At 42.1% G+C, this 10,569-nt stretch overlaps 1 protein-coding gene across 3 annotated transcripts; it reads left to right on the top strand.

Annotated features, from left to right (window-relative positions):
- The first annotated feature begins 554 nt into the window (after positions 1-554).
- On the top strand, positions 555-10,062 carry LOC109894130 (clathrin light chain A). Of its 3 annotated transcripts, XM_031828423.1 has the most exons (7): positions 564-864; positions 3,399-3,436; positions 3,712-3,829; positions 4,136-4,247; positions 5,327-5,380; positions 7,431-7,466; positions 9,001-10,062. In XM_031828423.1, exons 1-7 carry the CDS (start codon positions 672-674, stop codon positions 9,170-9,172), a joined length of 723 nt encoding a protein of 240 aa, XP_031684283.1. In that variant the 5' UTR covers positions 564-671; the 3' UTR covers positions 9,173-10,062. The 3 variants fall into 3 exon arrangements, with proteins under 3 accessions (XP_020342953.2, XP_031684283.1, XP_031684284.1); XM_031828424.1 differs by lacking the exon at positions 7,431-7,466; XM_020487364.2 differs by lacking the exons at positions 5,327-5,380; positions 7,431-7,466 and having other exon boundaries at positions 555-864.
- Positions 10,063-10,569: the final 507 nt, after the last annotated feature.

Genomic DNA, 10,569 nt, shown 5'->3' with positions numbered 1-10,569 from the left:
TCACCGGATCTAACTAAGAAATGCATTTGGAATGTAATACAGTATAGGCATACAGTAGACCATCACTGCCATAATAGGCACCAATTATCAAATAGACCACTTGAGTGAAAAGAGAAGTGTATCAAATTGGTTATAGATATCAGATGCATCCCATAACCCATTGATTATACATTCTAAATTAACATCAGGAGAGTTGAATATTATGATCACAGGCTAGCAAAGATTTTTGACAGTATATATCACGTGTCATCTCCCCATTTGCCATTTAAAGAGATATAAAATATGATTGTTTTTCTTTGAACCAATCTTTGCTTTACATATTTTTATAGTGCAGACAATATTATGCACACTTGCTGTACCCTGCATATAGATTATATTCATGAAATTACTAATATTCTAATTCCAAATTCTTTGACAACCCTGAGATGCAAGATTGCCTAACCCAACGCACGCTAGATCATGGGACCCTTACATATCAGGTGCAATCATATTCCTTGTGTGGTTGGTGCACAGCAAAGTCAATAAAAAATCCTCGTTTCTGACTGGCCCTGCCAGAGTTTCCGCATTTTCATTGTCTCCTCCCTTATCTCTCGAGCTGATCCACTGCTCTACTCCCCCATTAGATACTGTAACGTTATCAATAGCTAGCCACCACCATCAAATAGCTAGATATGGACGATTTTGACATGCTCAGCGCACCACAGGCTGCGGCCGGCAATGGGACGGACGAAGACCCCGCTGCCGCATTCTTGGCCCAGCAAGAAAGCGAGATCGCGGGGATTGAGAATGACGAAGGATTCAGCATCCTGGACAGCGGAGAGGTTCCAACGTCGCTAGACAATAATCTGACAGGCGATGCAAACGGTAACTGTGTTCTAAAAACTCTTAATTTAGCAAGTTACAGTAGCTAGCTCGTTCGTATTATTTGGCTGGGTCAAAGCCTAGCAAGTTGGCTATAACTGATTAGCTATGGGCTAGCCAGCTAGTGTGTACACAGTTAGCTAGCCATCTTAATTAGCTAGCTAGCCAGCAAACGAGCTACATTAGCAAGCTACATCGACTGTCTGCAGGATATTTAAAGGAAGGAGATTACGCGAAAAAACAAGTAACGTCATTTTAGCTGGCTGGATCCGATATTTCAGACCATCTATTTAAAATGTTCGGGAAACTAGCTCGTAATGCGCAAGGTGACGCTAATTTCGCTAACGGCGCTAGTTAGTATCTACATTACATGTGTATATGCTAGTTAATAACGTAACTTTACTTATTGATATCTTGATGTTTGTGAAGTGTCGTGAATAAACTAACAGAAAATATAGTGTATTTGAATGACCGGTTAGCTAGTTATTGCGTCTATTTCCTGGCTATTATTGCGTCTATTTCCTGTCATTGGATTGATCCCACTGCACCAACAACATTACTGGCCACTTCATTACTGCAATTTGATATATGGCCCAATGACCATTGGACTTTCATACAAAACTGTCGTCTTCAGGAAGTTAGATTATTGACCGATTAGTTAGCTACATTGGCCAGAAGCAAGCTCATGTTATGCAACTCTTTAAGGGGAGGGAGGGGGGGGGTGCATACATGTTCATCTGTACAAACATCTGTACATGTTAATCTGTACAAACAATAGAACGTGAGTATAAACACCATGGGACCACGCAGCCGTCATACCGCTCAGGAAGGAGATGCGTTCTGTCTCCTAGAGATGAACATACTTTGGTGCGAAAAGTGCAGATCAATCCCAGAACAACAGCAAAGGACCTTGTGAAGATGCTGGAGGAAACCGGTACAAAAGTATCTATATCCACAGTAAAACGGGTCCTATATCGACATAACCTGAAAGGCCGCTCAACAAGGAAGAAGCCACTGTTCCAAAACTGATAGAAAAAAGCCAGACTACGGTTTGCAACTGCACACGGGGACAAAGATCATACTTTTTGTAGAAATGTTCTCTAGTCTGATGAAACAAAAAAAGAACTGTTTGGCCATAATGACCATCGTTATGTTTGGAGGAAAAAGCAGGAGGCTTGCAAGCTGAAGAACACCATCCCAACTGTGAAGCACGGGGGTGGCAGCATCATGTTGTGGGGGTGCTTTGCTGCAGGAGGGACTGGTGCATTTCAACAAAATAGAGGAAAATTATGTGGATATATTGAAGCAACATCTCAAGACATCATTCGGAAAGTTAAAGCTTTGTCGCAAATGGGTCTTCCAAATGGACAATGACCCCATGCATACTTCCAAAGTTGTGGCAAAATGGCTTAGGGACAACAAAGTCAAGGTATTGGAGTGGCCATCACAAAGCCCTGACCTCAATCCTATAGAACATTTGTGGGCAGAACTGAAGGAGGCCTACAAACCTGACTCAGTTACACCAGCTCTGTTAGGAGGAATGGGCCATAATTCACCCAACTTATTGTGGGAAACTTGTGGAAGGCTACCCAAAATGTTTGATCCAAGTTAAACAATTTAAAGGCAATGCTACCAAATACTAATTGAGTGTATGTAAACCTCTAGCCCACTGGGAATGTGATGAAAGAAATAAAATCTGAAATAAATAATTCTCTCTACTATTATTCGGACATTTCACATTCCTTAAAATAACATGTGATCCTAACTGACCTAAGACAGGGAAGTTTTACTAGGATTAAATGTCAGGAATTGTGAAAAACTGAGTTGACATGTATTTGGCTAAGGTGTATGTAAACTTCTGACTTAAATTGTAGCTAGCTAGCTAGTTCCAATGAGTGAATCGTTCATCGTAAAGATATTGCCAAACCAAGCATTTATGTACTAGGGCACTAGACTAGAGCAGGTGGGTATAATTTGTGGAACGTTCCAACAGGAATCTGTTCCAAAAACTTTGTAAAATACAAGGTTACCAACAAACAACGCATACAAAGTAGTATGATCAATTCACCTAGCTAACCAGCTGCCGAATAGGCACCAACTTACCACGTAGCTTATTCTTAATGTTTGTCCATAGGCTACCAGAGTGAGGACAAATATATTTCAGGAATTAACGTGGTGAGTGAATTTAATGAATTCCACTCCTTACCTGGTATCACTCCTTACCTGGTATCTTATTCTGCCGCTATACAACTTTGTATGTGTTTGTTGGCAACCTTGTTATTTCTGAAGTTTTTGGAACAGATTCATGTTGGAACATTCCACAAACTATACCCACCCAACTAGAACAAACCAACGTGTAGTATTTTGCAAGCTTACAACTACAAATCCATAATCTGAATTTGATCCTATCCGTCGTAGAGTAAGACTTGTAGTGAGGTCTGATACACACCCACTCTGTGATGTGAATTGATGATGTAGGCCATTTCATTGTCTTTGATATGGCTTTGTTCGTGATGAATGGTTCATTTTATTTGCAGATGCAGTGGACGGTGCTGTCAATGGAGACTTTAATGAGGTAATATCTTATGTTTTCCCATTTTATCTTACAACAGAGATTGTGAATATATCGACTCAATGGAAAACATTAGAATACTTAACCATAGCCTAATGAACACTAAATGCCATTGTTGTGTCATATTATTGACCGTGGTTGTGTTCAGTAGGCACAAAACGGAAGAAAATGCTCTGGAACAGAGTGAGAAAAGGGGGGAGTTGTTATCTACTTGTCCAATGAGACACGTTTTAACGTTGCTAGTGTGCCCTGTTGAACACCACCCATGTGTTTGTTAGGAGAGCAATGGCCCGTCTGATGCATACTCCGCCATCTCCAGTGCCGACCGGCTGCAGGCTGAGCCAGAGAGCCTGCGTAAATGGAGGGAGGAGCAGAGAGAGAGGCTGGAGGTCCTAGGTAAGGAGAGGCCCCTGGTATATCCTGGCTAGAGGGCCATAGCAGTGTAACAATAGAATAGAAGGAACCGATGTGACTATTTACAGTTGAATCCAAAGCGCCGAGTGCCCAACTCTAACACCACAATCTTTGGAAAACGTATGGCCCTGACTTGCAGTGCAAGAAAAACTCAGCACATTTAGCTGATGTTGAAATTGCCCCTGGTTTTTAGAAGTCTTCTGTTTTTGTGATGTCATTTTTCAAGAGAATTGCATGTACTGTGTGAATCATAAGACCTCTTCTGCTTCCTAATTTCCCCTTCCCCAGACGCTAACTCTCGTAAGCAGGAGTCTGAGTGGAAGGACAAGGCCAAGGTAGAGCTGGAGGAGTGGCACACTAGACAGGACGAGCAGCTGGAGAAGACTAAAGTGAATAACAGGTAAAAATGCATAGTCTAGTCATTCTATTTCTATGTAGAAACGGCCCGGGTTGAGCCAGGAGGACTAAAAACCCACTGGACTCCAAGGAAACCTTTTGTCCACTGACTCACTTTTTTCTACAGGAGCCGTCGAAAGGAAACCCTGTCCATTGAGTGTAAATGACACTCTGCAGAAATCTCCTTGCAGAATAGTTTAGTTATTGTGCAGCAATTGTTCCTATTGGTCCCTCTGTTCTCTACGACCTCTTATGTGTTTTAAGGTTTATATAGGCCTACATGAAAATACGTAGGCTAGCTGTGTGCAGTCTCTGGTAGACCAGTGAAAAAGATCAGTATAGTATGTTCCGGAATGAAAAATTATAATGTATATTAATTCTCAGGGTAGTTTTATTTCTGATAATGACCTGGAGCGGCAATCCAAGTCATGCATGGTGTTGCTAAGAGGTGAAACAGCTGTTGCTAAATGACGAGACCCCAGAGTTGACCCTTGAACCACAAGCCTTTTGAGCACGGCAGATTCAGAAATATCTAGTTGAGGTCAGGAATTCTAATATCAATTGGTGTTAATATCTATTGAAAGATAACAGGACAGCCCCAGCAGCAAACAGAAATGTAGGATGTTTAAAATATATATATATATATATAAGTTTGATAAGACTTAGGATAAGGGTTTTGGAATGCCTCGCCTCCAAGGGCTCAGACAGTATAAAGTCTAGTTTTCACTAACTTGAGCGTCTGTAACCCAAGCCATCCCTCTGCTCTGAATAATGTATCAGCCAATGTTCCAGTCTCTGTCTCATGTCTAGCTACCTCTAACCTGCCTCTGTTGTTGTTTGTAGTCTCTTTTGTATATAGGTGCATCTGAAATGGCACCCTATTCCCTATGTAGTCTCATAGGTCTCTGGTTAAAAGTAATGCTACTAGGTAGGGAATATGGTGCCATTTTGGACGCAGATTACTGTACGAGGGAGAGCTCTGGGCTGGGTTTGTTCTGTCGTTTTTGCTCTTCTCCTTTTTACCGCTCTCTCTCTTCTCTCCTGCTTGCCGCTTTCCTCTGGGACATCCCCTGTGTCTCCCAGGGTTCTGGATGAGGATTTCTACAAACAGCCCTTCTCTGACCTGATTGGTTATGTGTATGTTGCTAAACTAACATTTGTTTCTTTTTTTTTTCTCCCCACGTGACGTCACTCGCGTCAATCGCACGCCGCATCTTCCATTTTAATGCTGATTTTTACGTTTGGCTTTCCCCCTTCATTTTTTTTAAAACGTTATTTTTCAAAGAAGTAGACTTTATCTTGAGCGTGCGTGACTGTTTTTGCGACCTTTAAAACCACCAGGTGTCTCTTTTTTTAAATTTTTTATTGATTTTTAAATTTTATGCAGTGAATGTTTGTTTGTTGAATGTCATTGCATCAGCCTTAATGCTTAATGCTCAGTTTCCGTATGAATTATGTTTGCCATAACTGTAGTGTAGTAAATCGAGTGGCCATTTTTCTTTTACTTTGGTCTTGTTTAATTACATCGTCCATGATCCATCTATATGTCCCTTCATCTCATCACGCCATCATCACGCCATCTCATCACGCCATTTGCAAATGTTTTTGTATTCTTAGATCCCTTTTTAAATCATCTATACTTGTATTATTCATATGTGCACATGGAAAACTAGTTATAGAAATTGACGCTATGTAGAAAAACATTGGTTAGGTGTGTTACTTGGCGACGCACTACTTTAAATGTATTGACGGAACCGTATAGCTACTACCTCGGCTACCTCAGCTGCGTGTCGATACCGTGTGGCTAATGTCTCTAGTAGAGTTAAGACTGTACTTTTGTTTCAAGCAACTGTGTCTCCAACTCTTAACAGTCCTATCAATATAGTAGTACCTTCATATAATATGCAGGCATATTATCTGAAGGTTAACTTTAGTCTGTTAAATACTATTTAAGAGATCTCCTGCCATTAGAAAGGCTATTTATTTATCTGCTTTATACCTGGTAGCCTTTCGGGTTCAATAAGGCTCCTGAAAAGCTGTGCAAAGGCAACCATGTTGATGGAGGGCCGTTTCTTTCCAACATTATCCCAACATTATCTCTGCTGTTTCAGTGTCTTCTAGAATAACCACACACACCCCCCCCCCCCCCCTCGCACAAATAACTGCAGAGATGGGTGTTTAATTTTTTTTTTTATAGGAGTTATTTATGCAATAGCTATTGTACTGTACTAGAATGTCTGTTGGTTGACAATGTTGAATGGACACTCTGAATCCCTCATTTGGAGAGCGTCATTACAATTTTTAAGAATGAATACGCCAACTTGGTGGCCATGTGGTTGGAGTGTCCGCCCTGAGATTGGAAGGTTGGGAGTTCGATCCCTGGCCGAGTCATACCAAATACTGTCAAACTAAGACTCTGCATTAAAGATGTATATTTGGAGGGGGGCTGCAATAGACTAGCGTCCTGTCCAGGGTGGTGTACTTGTACAGCTGCTTCACGCGACAGGAGATGGGCTCCTGTTCCTATGAGCTGTTCTGGCTAGCACAATCCAAGGCTCGTACGAGGCGACTTATGACAAAATCCAACAGTTGAAGTCTAATTTCAGTAGCCTGATACTGTCGCAGAGCCCTGCATGTAGACAGTCAACTGTTGCGTTGATGTCGCTAGTACGTCTGTATTTCTAAACTGAAAGCTCATTGGATACACCGTTGCTTCAAACATGCGAATGTGATCTGCTTAGAATCTGTTAATAGCTACTAGCAACCCACTGTCTACCATAGAATGACATGCTACTGTTGTTGCCCAACTCGCACTCTTAGTCTTGCAGCCCTTGTATCTATCCACCATTGAATTCATTCGATCGCTAAAGAGCAAAGGTTCCCATATAACCAAACGTCCTTGTCTCTGCCAAAACAAAGACCCACGGCTACTGAGACCAAGGGGGCACGTATTTTTTGCCTCACCCAACCAACTCAATGGCACAGCAGATGAAGGCTGCAAGCTAAGCACACTTAGTGCACAGAAAAATAAAAATAATCTGCCCCCCCCCCCCTGAAATGACTTTTTTTCTCTCTGGGAAAATGCATGCTGGCTTTTGTCATCTGCATAAAGCTCATTTACTTTTCATTTCTATATATCTGACTTGTGATCTGTTTCTCCTTGTTTCTTTTCCTATGCACCTTTAAGCACACACATTAACCATCCTTGCTACCGCCTAGACCAGTTAAGTAAAAAAACAAAAAGACAATATCCTAGTAGGGAGAAGTGTATATTAACCTAGAAAAATGGCAAGACAATATTCAATAGTGGTGCACAATTAGACTAGACTGTAGTCGAGGCTCTCCAACCCTGTTCCTGTAGATTTTCGCTCCAACCCTTAAAAAAAAAAGAAAAAGATAATGAACTGGTTGATAAGCTGAATCGGGTTAGTTACAACTGGAGTTGGAGTTAGGAAGCTACAGGGAGGGTAGCTCTCCAGGAACAGGATTGGAGAGCCCTGCTGTAGATGAATACAAAATCCACTGCCAATTGAAATGATTTTAGAAGCTGGGTGTCCCTTCTGTGATACGTTTGGTCCACTAGTCCTGTTCGTACCTGTAGTCTCGTTGTGACAGTGAATTTTCATTGGCTTCTCATCCCCATTTTGCTCTGTGTATTGTGTTCTAGTTTATAGAGGGGGTCTTTCAATTTTCTTAACTCTTTGGCAGTGGAAGTGTCCTATCTTGGGTGGGTGGGTTTGGGTTTTGCTATTCCCCCTGGCTTGCATTTCAAAATGTCTTATTGTGATTGTGGCACTATCATTTTTTATTTAATTTAATTTCAGTTATGTATGCTAAGCCTTCTAGTGGAATTAGATGCCCTTTTGGGTTCGGTATCGGTGTGAAGATTGTGACATGTCAATCAAAAGTCTCTTATGGTTATTATATCAAGTGTTTGCTGCATTTCAAATGGCCTGCTTTCCAACCGCAGCAAAATGCATGGCAAAGTCTCCGGTATCCAGGTTTTGGTTGTTAAAAAGAAAACGAACTTGCCACTGAGCGCACTTATCAAGCACAAGTATAAAGGACATAAGACAAAACCTATTCCTAATGCTATACTTGGATCTTGAGAGAATATTTAAACGTAACCAAAAGGCAAGTTACGCCCCCCCCCCCCCCCCAGTTCTGTGACGAACTGCATTTTTAACCAACCAAACCGCGTTTTAACCGTCCCAAAAAAAACCTGTGCTTCTTTTTTCCCCAAAATCCCCTTGATTAGACTGACAGGGAAAAGCAGGTAACTAGCTAGCTGTATGATTGGGGTTATAGGGGGCATGCTGTATGATCTTATCCAACCCTGTTCTCTTCATCTGTTTTTGATGTGGCCACCCGGAGAATGTTTATTTTTTGGATGTACTGTGATGTAGTTGGGTCTCCGCTGCTGTCTACTTAACACTTCCTCCTCAAGCAAAGGTTTTTAGATTCAGACCTCACTAAAACGCTGGAAAAGCCATGCTAAAATGGCACCATTTTCATAATTAATATTTTTTTATATGTTATTGTCAACTCCCAAATTGATTCGTGTCATGAAGGTAGTTTAGATCCATTCGGCATGTATTTCTATGGGGATTCCCCATGTCTGTCCCTGTGGTGTTGCAGAGGAGGAGGTGTGTAAGTGAACAGCAGTAAGGCCCTCTGTAAAACTCTGCTGATCTCTGGGGCCCAGGCCTGCTCCCTCCCTCTCTAAAGCGCTGTCCCCCTCCCGTGTTGCCTTGCAGAGCGGCCGAGGAGGCCATGCTGTCGGACATGGACGAGAACAACCCGGGCACCGAGTGGGAGCGCGTGGCGCGCCTCTGCGACTTCAACCCCAAGTCCAGCAAGCAGGCGAAAGACGTGTCCCGCATGCGCTCTGTCCTCATCTCCCTCAAGCAGGCCCCTCTGGTCCGCTAACCCCCCCCCCCCCCCCCCTTCGCTCTATTAGATCTCAATTCAGTCCCTACCACTCCCCTTCGCACTAACCATTCATTCAGCGTTTGCAGATCTGAAGGCTCTGGATGCGTAAAAGCAGTGTCTTGGTGGAGCTTCCACGATCCACCATGTCGCTTTTCACCTTAGAGATCTGTTAACGTTGAGGGGCCGAGGGGAAAGGGGGTGAATTGAGACGGCTGTATCTCTACCCTAACCCTCTCTGGACCCAGATTGCAACCAACCTCTCATAGGGCAATGTATCATTCCCCCCCCCCCCCCCCCCCCCCTTACCTATCTACCTACCTGAGGTCGTCGTTGTTCATGGATTGATATTATTCCTCTCTTCCATCTCCCTTTCCATCATTAAAGAACAAAATAAGTATATACGCATTTATTTTTTGTTTCTATTTTAAGGACCAAAGTCTGTTTTTATTAAGTGTGTTGGAAACCCATTTAGAGCCGGCTTGTGGCATTTATTGTGACTATTTCAATCTATGCATTTTTCCCATTTGAACCACGAATCAAGTATGGTAAATATCTATTTGTGTGTGTGTGTGTGTGTGTGTGTAAGCATCAAGGTTGGGGTCAATTCCATTTAAATTCTGGTCAATTCAGAAAGTACACAATTCCAAATCAAATTTTTGCTAATTGAAAAGCATTGAAGAGAATTTGAATTTCAGTGTACTTCCTGAATTGCAACGGAATTACCCCCAAACATCATGTGGTGTATTATGTACTCTATATGTGTGTACCTATGTACATATACAGGCAATATATAAATTTACATTGTGGTTAAGATTTACTGTAGCCCATGTGTTGCTTAATGTATTCGTTGTCCATCAATTTCAATATTAGTAAAACATGAAACTTTTGTCGTCAACATCGTTATTGAAGTGTTGTCCGTGACATTCAAATGATTATGGTTGCACCTAATTGGTGGAAGTAAAATTTCAGGTGAGACAAATGACATTTTATACTGCGTTTTGAATTCAATTATGTTTAGTGTTCCCTTAGGCCCTCCACCACTTTTGCTGTTTGTTGTATGGCCGTGGGGTCTCTCTGGGTTCAAAAGAATCTGGTGAAAATTAATATCTGGCTTCAAATTAATCTCTGTTGAAAATGGCAGAGAGGAAGAGGTGAAGCGAGGGGGTTTTCTCCTGTTCAAATCTGTCCACGGGAAGCAGACCGCCTGCCTTTTGGATGACTGTCTCTGTCCTAACAATGGGAGTCATCTCAAGTATGCAGTATCTCAAATGGTCAAACCGAAGTTGCCTACCTTTGATCAAAGCCACGCTGTTGGTTGGGAGGTGGCCAGTCAGAACGTGAAATCTTTGCGCTTGAATCTGTTCAACCAATAAATGGCTTTATTAGTTATGTTC

Source organism: Oncorhynchus kisutch, linkage group LG7 (genome assembly GCF_002021735.2).
Source record: "Oncorhynchus kisutch isolate 150728-3 linkage group LG7, Okis_V2, whole genome shotgun sequence".
Lineage (NCBI taxonomy): Eukaryota > Metazoa > Chordata > Actinopteri > Salmoniformes > Salmonidae > Oncorhynchus > Oncorhynchus kisutch.
The sequence above is the reverse complement of the archived record's forward strand: the minus strand, read 5'-3'. Positions and strand labels throughout refer to the sequence as shown.

Excerpts from the sequence above, each read along its gene's own strand:
- LOC109894130 (XM_031828423.1), top strand. The coding sequence starts at position 672 with ATGGACGATTTTGACATGCTCAGCGCACCACAGGCTGCGGCCGGCAAT. Across the intron at positions 3,437-3,711 it reads TCAATGGAGACTTTAATGAG|GAGAGCAATGGCCCGTCTGA; the intron begins GTAATATCTTAT and ends TGTGTTTGTTAG. Across the intron at positions 4,248-5,326 it reads AAGACTAAAGTGAATAACAG|GGTTCTGGATGAGGATTTCT; the intron begins GTAAAAATGCAT and ends TGTGTCTCCCAG.